Source organism: Sturnus vulgaris, chromosome 4 (assembly GCF_052056855.1).
Source record: "Sturnus vulgaris isolate bStuVul1 chromosome 4, bStuVul1.hap1, whole genome shotgun sequence".
Classification (NCBI taxonomy): domain Eukaryota; kingdom Metazoa; phylum Chordata; class Aves; order Passeriformes; family Sturnidae; genus Sturnus; species Sturnus vulgaris.
Window position 1 is genome coordinate 28,026,364 of NC_142246.1, and position 20,292 is coordinate 28,046,655.

At 35.2% G+C, this 20,292-nt stretch overlaps 1 protein-coding gene across 17 annotated transcripts in view; it reads right to left on the reverse strand.

The window, feature by feature from the left end:
- Nucleotides 1-699: 699 nt before the first annotated feature.
- Nucleotides 700-20,292, reverse strand: part of SGCZ (sarcoglycan zeta) — a 412,929-nt gene continuing 393,336 nt past the window's right edge. For 15 of the 17 annotated variants that reach the window (XM_088163416.1, XM_088163414.1, XM_088163420.1 and 12 more), the window contains 2 exons: nucleotides 12,404-12,542; nucleotides 700-12,268 (listed from right to left, as the gene is read on the reverse strand). In XM_088163416.1, coding sequence (XP_088019542.1) covers nucleotides 12,036-12,268; nucleotides 12,404-12,542 — 372 coding nt within the window. In that variant the 3' untranslated portion in view covers nucleotides 700-12,035. Of the gene's footprint in view, nucleotides 12,543-20,292 lie in introns of all 17 variants that reach the window. The other 2 variants (XM_088163419.1, XM_088163418.1) reach the window with 1 other exon arrangement.

A 20,292-nucleotide genomic window follows, 5' to 3' on the forward strand; every position in this document is an offset into this window, starting at 1 on the left:
TGTTAAGAAGAAACTGCAGAGAAGATGGGGTCTCTTGAAGGCTAAAGGAGATACGTTTAACTTTTATGGTGGTGGATAAAGTGCTTGTAGAGCTATTATTCATCCAGTTAGGGGAGATTCAGACTGGAAATCAGGTAATATTTCTTTATGAAGGGAGTGGTCCAACACTGGAATACGCTCCCTAGAGAGGTAGTTGATACCTGAAGCCTGTCAATGTTTAAGAGCACACTTCAAATTTTTGGTCAGCAATGAATGGTCAAGAAGTTGGACTAGATGATCTCTGTAGGTCCCTTTCAACTGTCTATTCTATTATATTCTAAATCCTATAATAAAAGAACTTAGGGCAGTGAGTGAAATTACCTGAAGATGTGTTTAAATTAGATAAAAGAATGTTCTTGATAACTTGCTGCCACAGAAAGTAGCTGCCAACAGTTTCAAAAAAGATTACAGAAACCCATGTGTAACAGCTTCACAAGCTAATATGAAAGTTATGGGCAGGGAATATTACTGTGGGTCCTAGGGGAATCTCTGGGGAAGGGACTGTGTAAACTGGCCAGACACCCATGCTGTCCTTAAATACCATCCTCTGCTACCAGTCTGACCTAGACTCACACATTGATTGGGCTAAGTGCATTGACAGGGTATTTTTTCCAGAGTTCACAGAAGTCCAAGGGGAATGATAACAGGAAAACTGCAGAGTGATATCAAAGGTATTTTATTCAGAGGGATTTTAGGATAATTTAACTTGTAACTATGGCAAGATTTTTAAACTTGTCTTATAAAATGAAGCATTACTTCCATGTGTTATTCTTTTAATCTTGAGAAGGTAGGGCTGTTAACCCACAGATCTTTTCCAATAGTATTTGCTACAGATTCTTACAGAAAGAGTCCTAAGAAGTTATAAAGTTAATGGATAAGTAAAAGAGATGGCACAGAAGAATAATCAAAATGTTTGAAAATACATAACTAAAAATTTTTGTAGATAATTGTTCTCCACAGAGTAAAGCTGACAGAGCAGTCAATTCTTACACAGCTCATAGCTAGATCTCCCAATACAAAATCAGAGCTTATATTTTCACGAGAGCAAAACTCAAAACTGCAATTTTCTTCCTTTTCTCTCTTTCACTATACAATGTTTATTGCAGGTGTGAAGAAAGTTTCATTCTCCTTCTGTTCAAGCTCCTCTGTGTCCCATAGTAATAAATTGGGCAGTCATGAAGCTCAGCTTTTTACAGTTTACAAACTGATTTCTTGTTTGTTTTTTAAATCCCTCTCAAAGACTCCAGAGTTGAGGAACAACTGGCAATATACAGTGAGCATCTGCACCACCTTCATTTTTTGACAATTCAAATTGATTTTCTTCATCCTGTGGAATTCAAGCCTAATGATATGTGTTCACAACAGCCAATGCATCTGGGAAGACATTGCTAGTAAGAGAACATCGGAATGAGCAAACTGTACTGTGGCAGATGAAGTATGGAATCAATCTTTTGCCCTTTATGTGCAAGTTAAAGGTTTTATTTATATTTCAAAGCTTGAAATTTAGATAATTTCTAGAGCCATATTGGTGAAATATAGCTCAATGCCACTGATTGACTTTGCTGATTGATGGCATTTATCCTAAAAGACCCAATAGAGTATGTTCATAAAAAGTCAGCAGGGCTTTTTAAGACTTGCACAACACACTTTAACATAATAGATGTTGATATAATTCAAATCAGGAATTAAAATCGTTATGATGCAGAGAGCCAGTGGTGCATAGAAGTCACATGCAGATCTGAAAAGGAAAATGGTGATTAATGTATCTTCTCAAGAGCAGCTTTGCTCAACTAAAATAAGCAAAAATGAAGCACTGTGGTATAGTCAGAATAGTCTTTCACCTTCATTATTTTACAGTAAATAATTTTTAGACTGGAAGGGGATTGCCTTAATTTGCTTGATTTATGAAGACTTATCCAGCAAAATATTTTATCATGCTCCTAACTTCAAATTCCAAAAGTTCCATTAAGTTTACTGGCATAACTCACATACTTAAAGCTAAGTACATATTCAGAGCTTTGGATGAGCTTGACCTAAATGTTAAGTGTAGTAAGAAAACTGCATAAATAAATCCAAATGATAAGTTGATATGAATTAAATAATAGAATGAAAATATATAAATTCTTCAGAAAACCCATAGAAAAATATATCCCACTTACACAAAAGATATATGAGACAATGCAAAATTCCATAAAATATTAAAAGGATCAACATGTAGTTTAACATATTTTCCCAATTAATTGTGTTAGCAGAAAAGGTCAATAAATTGAAGGTGCACATTTCAAAGAAGTTTATACTAAAGAACTTTATTTACATTTATTTAAAAATTAATATAACTTAATTTGTGATGCTTCACAACATGATAATACATTATTTACTTTTAAAAGGGAATAATACACCATTTAGAATAGTTTCTTTGGAATGTTAATACTTTGTCACGCAATAGCCTAACTGAACTGGTATTTCCTAGGCAAACTGTACTGTGTCAAATTTAATTAAACATTTACTTGTTAGGTTTCCTAAAAAAAGATAGGAAAATAACCTAAAACAACAGAAATTAAACTGTTCTGTAAAATGTGAGACAATATGATTTAAATGTATTTTTCCCTTTCAGTTCTCAGGAACATATGGCCATTAATAAAGTTTTGTGGTTTAGGTATATAACTTAAATCTCTTAAAAGTACATAATGTACTATAGTTAAACAAAAAGATAAAAACTCACATTATATTAAAGCCATGCAAGATTTTGGAAACTGGAGGAAAATAAACAAATAATTTTAGAAGCAGCTCCAGAAATCTGGTTAAGCCTGTGGTGACTTGCTCACAAATGTATGCTAACATGCATGAGAAGAGACATTTATTATCACAGCACCATAAAAAGGACTGGTACAGTGTCCTAGACTTTCCCAAAGCAAAAATTGGAGTACCAAGAGTTTAAGATCAGAATTTTTGTAGGTCTACTAGAGTCCAGCAGTATATGCTAGGAAACTTGAAGATGAGGTGGCAATAGACATCATAGGGAAAAAATACCTGTATGGAAAATTTGCACTGCATATGAACTAATTCATACATAGAGATATAAAATATTTCTTTACATGGTAATATAAGAGGAGTCCTCCGGGCTTGAAAACTGTGTAATGTGATGTGAGTAGAGATAAATATGCTTAAAAACCCTGAACACAAATGTGTGCTTTCATCATCCCATTCTTTAGCTGATGGATCAACCTTTCATAAAACAAGAAAACTGCTGTTTCCAAAATGCACTGCTTTCTTAATTATTCTTTCATATATATAAACACACACACACATTTCTTGACTGCTGTGAAATCACAGCACAAATCTGTTTGTTCTCAGATGCTGTTTGGAAAATAAAATAGAACAAAAGGAAAATGAAATAAAGAAATAAGAAAATACCTTACAGCCCATATTCCCTCCTCTTAAAAAAACCTTCAAAGCAAGCAAACAAACAAGCAAATAAACCCTCACCAACCTATAGACTATTCTCCATTTTCTAATTCTTGTTCCAGCTATTTTCCATTTACACTGCTGTAGTCTTATGTAAGCCTCAGTGACTTCTCCTTCCAGAGCTGTACTTTTGTACATAAAATTTTCTGTTTTCTACACAAGTTCCATAGCTTATAGCTTCAACATCTGTGTCTCTCTTTGCAGAGAGGCCAAAGAAGCAACAGAAATTTTCTGATGTTGTTTCTACTGCTTGTTCCTATGAATAGTACTTTTCTGGTCTTGAAAAGGACTTCTGAATCAATGCTATCCTGAAGATTTCCCCTGCTTTCTGCACTTTGGCATGATATATTTGACAAAGTCAGAGAGGTAAAGAGAAATTTTAACATGTTTTAGCACCTTCTTCCCTTTTAAACAGTAAATCTGTTCTAATACCACTCTTTGTCTCTTTTCCTATGCCTTTATTCTCTTTCCATGCTTTTTCTTTGTATGCTCCCTTTCTCCTCCTGCATTTTCCTCCACCATAGCAGTAATTATTATCTTGAGCAATAACCAACCCCATGCTGCAATTAAAATTGTCAGCCTTAGTAGCTGCCATCAGATTTTTCTCTTCCCTTTACGCTTAAAAACAAGGATTAAGGTAAGTGCAAAGATAGACCATGCAACAAAAATCAAGCCCAAACCAAATGGGAAGAATTAATTTCCCTAATTTTCCTCTCCTGTGCAAAAGGGAAGGGAAGCAGCATGGTAGGCAGTGAGTGGGAAGGCCAGGAGTATAAAATCTATTGCTTTCAGAAACAGTGCAACTCCTCCACTGCAAGTAAAAGACTGAGCCAAAATATGAAAAGGCAATGGCAGTAGATTTTTTTACCTTTTTTGTTTTGTTTTGTTTTCTTTTTTTTTTGTTGTTGTTGTTGTTTTTGTTTTGTTTTTTTTAATGACTCTTTTTTGACATCTTGTAATCGTTTTATTTGGTTTTGACAAATGACTGAAGACTGCACAATTATTTTGAGTTCTCCCTGTGGGGGAATCAAAGTGGTACCTGCAGTTAGAAGTTGGAACAATTTGCAGAGGATAATTACACTAATGTTAATGATGCATTTTAGAAATGCACTATAAAAAGTCATGGACTATGACAATTTTTTTTTTTTTGACAGAAAGCTTTAATGGACATTTAAAGCCTAATCAAGAAACACAGAATTTGTCAGTATTTCCTATTGACTTTACTGGGGTTTGAATCCACTCTACTGTACTGGCCTATTTTCACCTCTTTCTGCCATAAACAGAGATACATGTTCAAACAGAGTTCATTGTCACCTTCTATTTGAAAATAACAAAATTTATACCTAGGTTACTGTTTTTCTCCTTCCTGATGCTGGTTTTGAAAAGAGACAAGAACATAAAGGAAAAAGAAAACTTCAAGGATATAAAGATACAAAAATGATTCATAGACCTTTGGAGTGAGTTCCAAAGGAGGGCCACAAAAATGATTACAGGGATAAAACGCCTATGACGAAAGGCTGAGAGAATGGGGATGTACAGCCTGGAGAAGGGAAGGCTCCAGGGAGGCCTTAGAGCAGTGCCTAGAGGTGACCTACAAGGAAACTGGAGACAGTGACCTCTTATGAGGGCAGGTAGTGCCAGCACAGGGCTTTAGATTGAATGGAGTTAGGCTTAGATTGGTGAGGCACTGGCACAGATTTCTCAGAGAAGTTGTGGATGTCTCATCCCTGGAAGTATTCAAGGTCAGGTTCGATGGGGTTTTGAGGAAGCTGGTTTAGTGGAAAGCAGCCCTGCACAGGGCGGGGGAGTTGGCTCTAGATGCTCTTGAAGTTTCTTTCAACTCAAACCTTTCTAGGAATCTATGATACATCTTCACCTGGCTTTATTTCCATTTCTCTAAGGGTTAGGGATAAGTCTTGTGACTGTTTTTACTGTTGAATGATTTGGATTTACTGCCTATGCATCACTGTCCTACACATCCCAGTAGAGAGCAAGAAAAGCACTTCTTTTCTGTCTCTTGAAGGTTATTGCAACACCATGTCTCAGTCATCCTGGGGATCAGGGAGCTGGAAAGCATCCTGACTATTTTCTTCACAATATTTAAATACTGTAGATGACTCTTTCCCCTCACATGAGTAAATGCCTCCATATCTTGTCGGGTTCCATGGTAGCATGGGGAATATTATCACAGATGCTTCTTTTAATATGATGTAGGTATTCTATTTCCTTTATCATCATCTCCTATCTCGCAGAGATCACACAAAACAATAGAAAGGCTGTATAAGAAATCAGAGCATGAATTTACCAAGGATGAATGAGAATGTCAGTCATAAACTAAGAGGAACAATATTATGTTATTAGTAGGGGTTTAAAATAGTTATCTATATACTATTTAACATTTTAGCTCTGTTTTTTCCTTTCAGATTTGTTAAAGTAAATAAACGCATTAGTAGAGAGGGACAAATAATGAGCTCAGTGATTTCCTTTTCTATTTAAAAAAATGTAACAGGATAGGAGAGTTTGCATTTTTATTTTATGGTATTTTAAATACACTCATTGAACGACAAAACTTTTAAGAAATTAAAATTTATTAAGGAGTCTATAGTCTAACATCTTTCACTCTAGAAGTTTCATTCTAGTCAGACAGACTAAAAGTTATATTTACCTGTGTGTGTTTTCCTTCTTATATAACTTCTGCTGTCGCAAAGCAAAAAATCTTCATTTTGACACAGTTTAAGTAAGTTACACAGGAAGCATCCTGATGAAGAGAAAGCAAAATTCTTTTTGTTGCCTATTCTTTTGTTATTCGTGAAGAAAGGAGGATGCTTAAAGGGGCAACTGAAGCTCAGCTGGAGAGTTAAGAGTAGGTGGGAGTTAAGAAGGAGAATTTGACTTACTAACTGGCAGTGTTTGGGACAAGAAAACGGACTAAACGTCACGTAGAAAGAAAACAATTATGTATTTTTTTCAGAAAAGTTCTGAAATATATACTTAGAAATAAGTTGTTGTGCTAGAATGCAGATCTCTCTGTGCTAAAAAATCTCAAAATATCATAAAGCACAGAAAACAATACATCTTGCCTTCAGTAATGCATCTCTAATGCTAAAATCCTACTTTGCATTGTCCTCTGGTTGATGCTGAAAGCTGAACTTCTCCCTCACGAGTCTCTCAAACAAGGAGGCATACATGTGACTAAAAGCCATTTTTACTTCTCAGATCAAGTCAAGCATTAAAAGATGACAGTTGGCCTCAAGGCCAAATTTTTTAATATACATTGCTGTCACTACTTAAACATGTCAGAATTGAAGACACTTGTAGAGCTGGAGACTCCTTAAAAAGGTGAAATCCACCTAAAATTTTCCCCCAAATCAGTAAAACTTTCAAATTTCAGTTTTTTTTTCTTAAGTTGGCTAGATTTTTTTGTGGTTAATGGATTCTAATCAGACTTGATAAACAGTATAAGATTTTACCTCAGCTCTTCTGAAACTATTCACCTCCTGGCCTCTGTAAGAAATGTATTGCTTAAAGATCAAATAATACTTTCAAATTCGAAAAACATAATCTGAAGCTCAGTTTAGCATTTCAGAGCAGACATATCTATACTTTACATAGAGAGCGTGTGTTAAATTCTAGTTTCAGTGTGGACTGTGTTGAATCAATACAACACATATGATGGGGTTTTTCTGTCCACTTATCTTTTATTTACCTTTTACTGTCAGTAGTTTCCCGGATTGGACTAGTCCAACCCTGAGTAAAGTTAATAAGAATATTTTTTCTTGTTGTATCATGGTTTTGTCACTTGGGACTTATTAGTCTGTATTACTGATATATTGTCCTGTATTACTGACAGTTCTATACAACTGTTGCTCTTGTAAGAAATTGATGATTTTTTTTGGCATTCTGAGGCAAGCTTCTGTCTGGATATTGGTGAAGCCATAGTATGGCATCAAGGAGCTCAGTGTACACAAACCTACTAAATGCTCACCTTGCTTTTAGTCCGAGCTCTGCACAAGGCTGTGCTGTTACCAGCGCTGACACTGCCCAGGGTAACCAAATGCAGAGAACATTTGTTTGCATTGATGACATCACTGCAAAACCTTTTACAGGACTGTGTAATTCTCAAGTGGCTTGTAAACAAGTGCAGTTTAAACATGAATATGCAGTTTAAACTTATTCTGGCAAGACACAAAGGCATTTGAGTGGAGTAATATGTTTTTATGGTAGATGATATAGCAGTACTATAATTTAAACTTTACTAATGCTGCTGTAGAAATAAAGCCTATACTTCTTCAAAATTTTTTTAAACATAAGTACTGCATTTAAATGCAGCGTCTGTTGTTTTCAGAAACTGCTTGAAATAAAATTGTACTATACTTTGTGTGTGAGGACAAAACAATTGAAAAGCAAATTGAAGCTATCACCATGCTGCTAATGTAGACAGAGGTAAGGAAATGCAAACTAAGAAAAAAAACTCCATAAAAATATATAGAAAATCTAAAAGTTTTTCAGCAACTCTATATGTTCTTCTCACCCTTAGCAGGATTCCTGTTTGAGTATTCTTGAAATTAATTCTGATATGTTTCCTGTTTAATATATCACATTTATTTATGGTTATATGGTAGCACCAGGTGGAAATGCTAAGACCAAATGAAAGAAGTACAGGAGACATTTCAAACTGACAGTGTTAATTACATGCTGAAAAAGTTCTAGCTTTCCAAGAAAAAGCAATTCCCAACTTCCAAAACCTTGCTATTATTTTCATGGAAAAAGAAATTCCAAGGTAAATAAAATAAAAATCTTAAAAGTTTCAGTATACTGCTTTTGAATAATGCTATCCACAGGTTTAAGACAGACAGTCCATTAAATAGAAAAAAGATTGGTTTTTTTTTACAATAAAGCAAGAGGGTACAAAAGCACAGCTTTTGTAATTTTGGTAATATTGCAGTTCTACAAACATATTGCATAGTATGTGTAAGAAAATAGTTCCCATCTTTTTATATATACTTCTATACACAAGAAAACCATTAACATGAAGGTTACAAAACAAAACTGGTTAGCAGACCTTTACTGAGTAGTGTTTGAAACAATACGACACTCAGATTTTCATCCAACTTTCATATGCATTACAGTCAATCAGCTGATAACAATTCCATAGTCTAAAGTTTGTGAGTTTTTAATTTTTTTTATTTAGCAATTATTTGGAATCTAAAAACAAAGCAAAACAAACAAAAGAACAAAGAAACCTTAAAAGATACATTGTATTAGCAACCAAATACCTTAAACATCCGTCATTAAATCCTTCTAGACATTTATGGCTGTATCTTCCAGAGTTAATAACCCTCTGCATCTAAAATGGTTGAAAGGGAATTCTTTTATCCAGGTCAAGACAATTTTGCAAGCAAACCAGTATAACTTCACTTCAAAGAAGCAATGTCTTGGCATGTTTTCTCAGGAACACCAAAAGACCCCCATATGCATGAATAGTAATGTATTTGCAAGACTGACAAAAAAATTAGATCTTGGAAAAAAGTGAAAATCTACAGCTCAAAATGCTGCACAAATCTAAACTATGTTACATTTCATGTTGTAATTACAACTTTTCATCTCTTCATTCTAACAGAATTAGTAGAAACAGCAGTGTCATAGTGTTGGATATAATAGAAGTGTCTGTCTTTGGTCTTAACATTTAACCAATGAATGAACTGCAATACAAACCATACAGCTAACAGTGCTCAGAGAGGTTGGCTGATGCTTTTATTTTTCTCTTCTTTTTTTTTTTTTTTTTAAACAAGAAAGAGACAGTATCCTATAATATGACACAAATATTTCTTACAGGAGATAAATCTATCATATATATTAAATACATGTAGCCAATAAGGTCTTTGCAGATATTTCATTGTTGTCATAAGGATGGCATCTTATTTTTTAGCATGGTTAATGCATTGAAATCCCTTTTCCAATACTCCCTGAAATCATGTGAGCTAGAAATATTTTTTGAAATAAAAATTATTTTCTTCCCTTCTTACAGTTTTCAATGGATTTAAAGTAAAACATCACTATTATGAAATTCACCAGTATATTAAGACATTATGAGAACTTTCTATTCTATCTCATAGGTTGCTGGAGCTCTTAAATATACTCTACTTCATATTGATGGGACTCAATAACGAATATCCTGACAGTGCAGAGCTATGTGAATTTACTAGCTGGTTTTTAGGAGTCCAATGTACTACCCACATATATATTTTCTGACTTCTCTTCATACAAAGTGGCAAATTGTTTCAGTCTCGCTGTTAAAATTAATCTAGAAAAATATTTTTTTTTCCTACCTGCCCATCCCCAACCAAGTTGGTGTGAAATGTATTAAGTTTGGGTCCTTCCATCCAGTGAACAGAGACATTTTTCAAACTAATAACAGGTAAATAATCTCAGAAGGTGAAGAACAAACAAATGAGAATTTTTCAGTGGAAAATTAATAACAAAGTATCTGCAAGTCATCCTGCAGGTTTGTTTGAGAAGAAAGCTCCTTAGCTTTTTTGTTACTTGTATGCAATTTGTAGGAAGTCACATTTTAATTCACGAAATAGATTAGTCACTATATTTGTTCATCTTTTAAACAACAGGTGTATGTAGGTGTGCACAGATAATGAATACACATAGATGTGTCCTCATATGTATCTTTATACTTTTCCTCCTGAAATTCATGACTATCACTCTACTATTCTATTACTTGTGTGCATAAGAAAAAGACACTTATATCTCTATAGTTATAAGGGCGTATTGTATAGCTACACCTTCTCATCTTTTATTGTCACCTTCTTTGTCATCTCTAATTCTTTTTGTCCCTCTTACTATCTTAAAAATCCCCATGTTCTAATATATTTTCTTGCAATATTTTCTAGGATATTTTCTTTCAAATAATGAAAATCTCAAATAGACAACAAGTCAGCTGTTAACAGTCTTCTTTTGAAGACATAAAATAATCCAAAATCTTTCTTTAACTGTTAAAATCAGCAAATACAGAATTCTTTCTGTGGAGTAAAATTCACACCTCTGAAGAGGGCCAATGGTAAGGCAAGCACCAGTCAAGGTGTTGACACGTCTTGTGCTGGTCTTCTGCATAGGGGTGAATTTCACCTGAAGTGAAAACAAAGTCAACCTTATTAGGTGGTAGTAAGATGCCAAAGCAATCACTGTACTGGTTTGCTCATTTTCATTTTTTTCTCTAAAAATATATTTAAAAAAAGTGTGTAGAAATACCTACCTTGCACCATCTCCCCCAGCTTTAGAATATTTTTCAAAATCACCCATTTCGTTGGTGATCTTAGATTCAGAAGCCTCTAAAAATACAATCTAGGTGATGTAATTTAAAGAATAAAATTAAAAAGCACACTTACCTCACACAATCAAGCCATCTTCCACAAAAGAAAACACTTTTATACTGTTTTACTTTTCTGGATTCTGCAAGTTTCAAGATACTCTTGTTAATCAATGCTGTAACAAATTTACCAGCAGCGTACCGAAGCATTTTTTATAAGATTTCAATTACCAATCAAGCTAAATAAGTATGAACATTAATACAAGAAAGAAATCCCACATGAAACTTCTCAAAAAAGAAAGTCAGTAGTGAGATCTGAGTGCAAATGTGGCTGCATGATTTAAACACAGACCTGGTAAAGGTAATGCAATATTGATGTACTTTTAAAAACTGAATGTCATTTAATATGTGGTTTTATATATACTACTATTACTTTGAAACCTCAGCAGCAGATGGTAAACAAAAGAGAATAATAAATGTGAATGTCATACAAGTTGTTAGTGCACTGCTTCTCAGTGTCACACCTTACAATGCTACCAATGTTTGTACTGTGTTCAAGTGGCAGCAGTAAGACATAGTCAGAAAATGGGCAAGATACACCTTTGAAGATTTCTCTCTTGGTTTTGTATTTGCCAATTATAAGAACCTTGTGAAGTGCAATACAGTGATCAACAAACACATCATCAGAATTTCCTTCTTTACCCTGTTCTTCTTTTCCAGGAACTGTATGTTCTACTTAAAGCAATTGCTTCACATGCAATGGCCACAAAAACATTATATAAGGTCATTCAGATCTGACGAGAGCATGTCTTTTAACTTTTAAAGTAATATTGCTGAGCACTTCCAAAATTTACCTAGCGTACAAAACCCTAGACTTAGTAGACAAATAGTAACAACACATTTTTAAAGAAACCAAACTCAGGGAGGAATTCTGTCTCTTTTTGTATTAAAAACCATTTACTGAATTTGTTTAGTAAAGCAAGCATCACACAATGCTTTAAAATTTTAAAATTCAGGGATAAAAGTTTACATCCAAAAAGATGAATGGAAAATTGTGCTTTCAGACAGTAAAGTTATTTATCATACAGGGAGAACCAATTCATATCATCATCAGATTGTGAGTAAAATCATCTCTCTCTCTCTCTCTCTCGATATATATTTATGTGCAGTTCATATCCAGGTCCTGCAAAAATCTAAAACTATGTGCTTCACTTCAAGTAGCAAAGGCACCTGTGTTATTGTCCCTTTTGGAAAAAAAGGTGATTTCATGTTCTAGGTTTCCTGATGAAGAATACATTGATTTCTGGATATGTCTCTCCCATCTCTGTGTTGAGTGGCAGCAGAAGCCACAAGAGAAGGCAGCGCTGTACTCCTGCTTACAGTGGAAGAAGTTGCTCTGCAGGCCGTTTGAAGCGTCGAACTTGTCACAAGGGAAACCGAACTGAACTGTGAAGCAGAGGGATAGTAACAAAAGGCTATTCTGGTGTGAGGATAAAACAGAGTCATTCTAGCTCCACAAGCAGATGTTGCTACTGGATTGACATGTGGAGCCTGCTCCTGCTGGGGACAGGTAAAGTTTACCATTGGGACAGGCGCAGAGCTCATAGATAGTCTGGCGAGGAGCTGAAGAGCTGGGTGAGGAAGAGGAGGAGAAGGAGGAGGATGAAAAGGACCCCACTGGTAGATTTCCCAGGCGGATTGTATCTGCGTTTAAAAATATCTAAAAGAAGGAGAAAAATAAGAAGTACATAAATTTCTTTCACCAGTGTGACATATTTTAAAGAAGTGCTTTGAGGCAGGTCTGACTTTTTTAGAAATATAGTCAAAAGTTTAGAAATATTTATTAGAAGCATTATAAAGATATATTAGGAATTAATTTTTAGAATTAAAAAAAACTTTCAGCATTTATTGGTTTTCATCTCTGTGTAGTCATTTCTGGATTAATAGTCATTATGACAATATATGCAATTACTTCACCGACATGTTTATTCAGGTACAAACATTATACAAAAACATTTTGACAATATTCTTGGATAGGCTAAATTTTCGCTTGTACATTTTATGATTAACATTTATTCATTCATAGCAGCAGCATATATTTGCTCTGGCAGAATTTGTATTTTAATAAGTGTGAAGTGATATTAAAGCACATTCCCCAGTGTGCTCCTGTAAGCAGTTGAAAATATGTGCTGAACTGTGCTAAATTGTAGGGGCTTAACAATAGCTACTTCCAGAGAATAATTAAATGAGGTTACAAAATAAAGAGCTTCTTTAACCTGAATTAAGAGGAGGGAAGATTTCAGGTTAAAGTCTTATTAAGAAGGTCATCAGGATATTCCCATTTGTTTGTGAACATTGAATATGATTAAAAAAGATTTTGTTTTTTTTAATCTGCCACTGGAAATAACATGAGTCAGTATGACACTGTAGATGCCAGTAACATTCATTAACCTCTGTTGAGTTCTCCAATACTTGCACTTACATTTACAGAAAACTACATGTCTTCTACTGGCACAAACAGATGAGTGTCCAGCTGCTCAGAATTTATTTTTTATTTATGGAAAGGGTAAATAAGAGCTAAAGTAAGATCAATCATTATCTTAGGAACCGACTAAGAATTTCTACAAGACAGGTAACAAATCAAGATGGCTTTAAGGAGGTAACACTATGAAGCTTAGGAAAAGGTGAGTTCCTTAAATACTTGCTAGTGTTTTTTATATGGTATCTAAAATCAAAAAGCCAACTTGACATCGTTCTACACAATGCTCACAGTACATGTAAAGAACCTGAAGAAATATGGAAAGTATTTATTTTTTAATTTTTTTTTTCTGCAGGAGACAAGTGCTATTTTATGATAAAATAAGTGGTATATGGTGGCAAAGCAGTGCAGAAGCATTACTGAACTCCTGCTGTAGAGAAGTCAGGAACAGCAGTCTGGGAAAAAAATAAAGTGTCTGGATAAAATTCCATAGAGGGATTGATGTATATTCATGTTTCCATCCACAACAGAAACATTGTAAATGACTGGAATTGTTAAAGGTGATATAGTCTGAAAGTAGCCCCAAATCCTACAACTCCCCATCACTGTAAGTTCCCCATCTCCCACAGTAATATACGGTCATGGGAGGAAATACTCACTAAAAGAGACAGAAAGGGACGATCCCAGAGACAAAGGTGACATCTACATGTCACAGTGCTTGCTTTAATTCACATTGTGACTGACAGAGGAAGTGATCACAAAACTAAAATGCAGCAAATTATTATCTTTGTTCTGTAATTTATATAACAAAGGAATGATATATTTAGACACACATACACACAAAGTTGCTTGGAAAGTCCAGTATTACAGACCTGAGAAAATTACTAGTCATAACCCCTGCAGAAATAGTTTCTTACGTAAGAAATGTGGATGGTGTTGGAAACAATTTAATAATGTTCTGCTAGAATTAAAACTGAAAAATAAAAAAGATTACATATCTTAAAACATTCAACTCAGCTAGGAGTAAATGTGAAAGTAACTGCGGCAAACATAATGAGAAAACAAAATAACAGATGGGAGAAAAAGAGTTTAATAACAAACTAGAAAATAGGAACTGGTAAAATGTGGGAAGGAAACAAAGGACACAGTAATGAATGGAGTGACAAGTAATTAAAAAATATTATTTTATTTCTCATATCAAGAAAAAACAGATGGCTACAGGTCCATTATTAAAGTAGTAACACTAGAATTGCCAATAGTATTGTGCAAAAATTGTGTAACATTTAACAATGCAAGGTCTGTGTAAGTATAAATGTATCTTTTGTACTAAATAATGCTCAGCTTAGTTCTGTACCTGGAGAAAGATCAAAAATTGACGTCAGAACATGACTGTGATAAAATACTTTCAATTTCAACAGTAACTCAACAGGATATTAAACCGGGGCCAGTAATGTCATATACTTTTAATCAGCAGTTCTTGATAACTTTTAACAAATAGAGATAAAAAGAAAGATCTGAGTGGCCTTTTGGACTTTTAATACTGACTTTCAGTAAGCCTTGTGTCATGGTTTAACCCTAGCCAGCAGCCACTCACTCACTCCCCCACCAGAAAGATCAGGAAGAGGATTGGAAGGGTAGAAGCTGGGAAGCTCATGAGTTGAGATAAAGGCAGTTAAATAGTGAAAGTTATGCACACAAGCAAAGCAAACTAAGGAATAAATTCATTGTTTCCCATGGCAGGCAGGTGCTCAGCCATCTCCAGGAGAGCAGGGCTCCATCCCATGTAATGGTGACTTAGGAAGACAAACAGCAGCACTCCCAATGCCCTCCCCCTTATTCCCTCTTCCCCCAGGAGCTTTATAGTGTGCCCGATGTCATAGAGCATGGAATGTCCCTTTGGTCAGTTGAGGTAATTTTTCTGTTTGTTTATATCAAGACAGCTACACTTCTACAATCTATCATTGCAGGTGTTCTGTAGTGTACTGCTCCAAGACTTTAATCTAGACCACCTTACTCTGTTGTGCATTACAATACAATGTAGCTCAGTGATTTTGCTCATTAAATGAAATGACCTTTATAAGCATAGCTGTGCAGGCTTTTCCCCCGCTACTTACAAACTTCACACTGTGATGTACTACAATCCACTTTTATCTAGTACCACAATCCTGCATGGTAGCTATTGAGTCCAGTCCCACATGCATCCCAGAACATCTGGTCAGCAGTGTGGATACTAGGGTGTGGTGTCTGAGAAAAATTGGACTGGCTTCTTGAGAGGGTGATATCTGCTGCAGTGAGTCCAATTCAATCACTGCCCTACAGCTACACCCTGGTGAAGCGTGAGATGAAGAGGATTAATAAAGATGATTTAAAGGCAGTATTAAAATCTACCCCGTACATATGCTGTCAAGGTTATAAATGAGAGATGAAATTTAGAGATGCAACAATAATTGCTATCTATTAGTTAAGCAGGAATACAAATATACCACCAGAATAGCCCAATTCATTAGGAATTTCAGAGAACATAGTACATATTTGAGTATTTACCCTTCCTGTCCTCTGCTTTGCTAAAAACTGAAATTCATAGCTGAAAAGTCCTCCAACACTAGCAAAACATAAGCTATTTACTGTTTTATGCCTGATGTTATCAAGTATCTAAAGAGAAGGGAAGAAGTGGCAAGACGAGAAGTTAAACAGTATTCTGTGATGTTTCTAGGGAACACTTGCTAGATGACAGTAGTTAATGGAAGTACACGGTCTTTCTCTAATCTGTTTTTCTGTGAGAGGTATGAGACAAGCCATTTAACACCTCACATGCATCAAGGCAATGTAGGCCAGTCATACTCTTTCTGAGAGTCTCACTCCTCAGCAGATAAACTGGCAGAAATAAAACCAGAGCCTTCATCCATTCTTGAAACATTGTAGGAGACTGACTGACTGACAGATTGAAGATGGAAAAAGCAGCAACTACTCAAAGAAATTTATTTCATGGAGAACAGAATGCTGAGTGGCATCATTCTCTCTAAATACTTAAGGTTTAGAAATCCCAGATCATTGCTTTGTTGTGTGCATATTAGTACAGAGAAAAAATACATTAGATCTACAATGTTTACAAGTAGATCTGGTTTCTGACTAATTAAAGTATCAAACTGAATCAGCCTGTAGTGCATGTGATAGGAATGGAAAAATGGTTCTCTTTTTATACACAATTTTTCCTAATGAAGATCTGTCATTCACCTGCTCATCAGACTGTGTTGTTAACCTGAACATTGAGAGGGAAAGGGAGAGAAAGGCAAGCCAGAAGATATAGATTATCTACAAAACAAAGAACTAAATTGAAGGAGCAAACTTTCAGCGGGAAGTATGTAGGCATGAGGTAAAAAAATCAAATACTCGGACAAGCCCTTTAAGACAGAGACTTGAACCTGTCCTGTATAAAATTCTCCAATGGATCTTAGTCAAGACAGCAAATGACAGTTTAAATTAATACAGCCAAATAGAAAACTTAGGATTTATAGACAATGAAGAATTTTGTGTATCCATGTACTCTTTGATTAAAAAAGCAATTCTATAGGGGTGCAAAGGCATATTTCAGGTTTAATGTAGATAGGAAATGGCAGGAAACTGGAGGAAATGTAAAAGAGAAGAAGGAAATCTGATAGGTGTGTTTTAATCAAACAGTATGAGAAGATGCTGTAGTGATGTCTCAATAAATAACCTTTCTGGATTCCCTTAAATATTCAATTATTATGAATTATAGGAATGTAAGTTTTTTCTTAGTCTTTTTCTATTCTGCATAGGCTATCAGAAGTACCCTACAAAGAGGATTATACAGATAAGGTCACTATATTAAACTATATAATTTTCATATGTTGATGTGTTTCGATATTCAAGGTTAAGATGAACTATAGGATAAATTAAAGTACTTAAATTTCACATGGACCATTTATTCTAACACTTATATGTGGCTTTCATTAAATCTAAATGATAGTTCTGAGAAAAGGAACAAAAAGTCATAATGAAAAATTAAAATATTCATTGATAGCCTATATACTGGAAAATTTAAGCATATGGCAGCACAATACCTGGAACCATATTGATCATAATCATTAATAGTTTTGAGGAACAGTTAAAGAGTGAAATTAATGTAAGGACTGAGATGAAACAATATACTAAATATTCAGAGAAGACCAAAATATCTAGTACAAGCTGTGTATTGAAAATATGTTCTCTATAGTACTAGGATCAGCTGACCACAAGACAAATGAGACCAGGCCTGAGGGTGGCCTGGTGTGATGAATGTTCTCTTTCTAAAGATTTTACCTGGTACACCTGAGCAGAGCCACCCTGGCAGCATTGCTCCCATTCCCATCTCCATGTTATGACAGCAACTACTGGCAACGGAATGGAAATTGAAAAATAACATATCTATATGTTAAAAATAGCACTGCACATTAGTGAAGTGTACAGTTCATTCTCGAATGAAAGAATTTGTGTTTTGACTCATCAGTACCAAAGAGGTGAGGATAAAGTTTCATTTTAAATACAAATTTTTGTAAATTTAATACACAAAACTATATATTGGTACTTTTGAGTTATAAGCCAAATACAATATATGTGTGCCTACTGAAGAAAAACACTTTCTGGTGTATTTATTCTTGCTGTTATGGAAATAATTTTCATTCTTTGCAAATTCATTCAGTCTTGGACAGATGTGACTTCTTTGTGGTTTATGTACACAATTGAGCAAAAAGAAAATATACTTGGAATAGTTGTGCTTAATTTACAGAGTACAAAACCTTTATTATAATTCAAATAATCATTAGATTAAAAGCTGATACTAATTTTTTAAAAAATAATTCTATAACAAATTATTCATTGTCACTTTTACCTTTCTAATAAAATTCCTTATGGTGTGGATCTTGAAATTGGACAGGAATAAACATTTTAAATATGAGTGTTGTCAGTTAAATTACTTTACTTTTGTAGTTTTGTATTTTTGATTGTAAACTGGTACAGAACACTGTTTTTTTTTCTATAAATTAAATTACACGTGAATAACTGGTTTGAAAATGAGTGTGTTTTCTTTTTTATAATATATAGTTAATTTTACGTATCTGTCAAAACATCCTCATAGAATTTTTAAACCTATAATTAAAAAAATACTGAAAAAAATCCCTTCATTTTCACTAATCTCTTTCTTCACAGACAACAGTACGAAGTCAACTGCTTAATACCATGAAAAAGGCTTTGAAAACAAAACGCAACAAATGTATTGGATAATTTTTAGTGAATAAATAATGGATCTTTGAGCTCTAGAGCCTGCCATTGCTTATTGTCAATTGAATTCAATTCATGCATACAAACATTTAATTTTTTTGCATACATTTAATCTAAAACAAACATAACTTGGTTGAATTGAACTAATCTATGACATGTTTTTGACTTTGATCAGCCATTCCTCCATAGTTATGGAAAGCAGTGTGTACAACAAAGTAATTTCAATTTAATTTAAAAAGTCTTCTTCTTTTTTGTTTCCTGTTTCAGAATATAAAAACCATCCTCAAAAATGCCATCAAGTGCTTTAAAGTGGTACTGTTATTTGAGCTTATAAGTGAAGATTACTGCAGTTTTATTAAATATTAATAAATCTTAATTATTAATCTATGTTAAATGCATCTCCTGGATTTAGAGCTGGATAGGATTATAGATCAAATGTTACTACTATATGCATTTGTTAGACTCTAAAAAATAATATTGTCTGTGTGTTTCATTAAATGTACTCTGCTAAAATCGTAAATAAAAATTTGGCCTCTTGTCTGCCATACTGATTTTGAGTAAACTTTGTCTGTTAAAGAGTATTGCTCATTTTTAATGTGACAGCTATAAGCCTTACCATAATGAGGGATCAGCCTCATTATGCCAGAAACAGCAAAATATACTCTACAAATGATGCTGTGACAGAGTGTAATTTGACCGGGAAATACAAGGGCATAAAGAAGTAAATAGGAAAAAGGTCATAGACGAGGTGATTAATATGAATACATTTGTAAAAATGAGAAGCCTCTGTACATCCTTCTCCTTTTATTGACTTCATCTTTGACAGTCAACAGGATGCAATGAAAGTGCAGAGCCTAACTTACACAGAAGCTCCTTGCAAAGATGCATAGCAGCTGCTCAGGCTTCCCAAGAGCCGAGCCTCCATAGCCGCCTTCTGCTCCAGAGGAGGAAGCAGCCAGTGCCCCAGGGGCTGTGCAGCCCTTCAGAGGGGCCTCAGCAGGCTGGAGACAGCAGAGAGAAACATTCTGAAATTCAACAAACGCAACTACAGGGTCCTGCACCTGGGCAGGAGTAACCCCATGCACCAGCACGGGCTGGGGATTGAGGTGCTGGAAAGCAGCTGTGCAGGGAAGGACCTCGGGGTTCTGGTGGAAACAAGCTGTCCATGAGCCAGCCATGTGCCCGTGTGGATGAGAAGGCCGGAGGTGTCCTGGGCTGCGTTGGGAAGGGCATTGCCAGCAGGCTGAGGGAGGTGATCTCTGCTCAGGAGTGCTGTGTCCAGTTCTGGGCTCCTCAGGACAAGGGACATGGAGCTCCTGGAGCAGGTCCAGTGGGGGACAACAAAGATGAGTAAGGGATTGGAGCAGCTCTGCTACGAGGAGAGTCTGAGGGAGCTGGGCCTGTTCAGCCTGGAGAAGAGATGTCTGAGAGGAGACTTCATCAATGTCTGTAAGTATCTGCACAGAGGATCTCAGAGAATGGATCCAGGCTCTTCTTTGTGGTGACAAACAACAGGTGGCAAAGGGCAGAAACTCTTTCACAGAAAGTTCCAGCTAAATATGATGAGGAACTTTACTGTGTTGGTGACGGAACACCAGCACAGATTGCCCAGAAAATTGTGGATTCTCCCTCACTGGAGACAGAAACAATCTGGACACGATCCTGTGCCGTATGCTTTAGAATGACCCTGCTTGAGCAGGAAAATGGGGCTAGA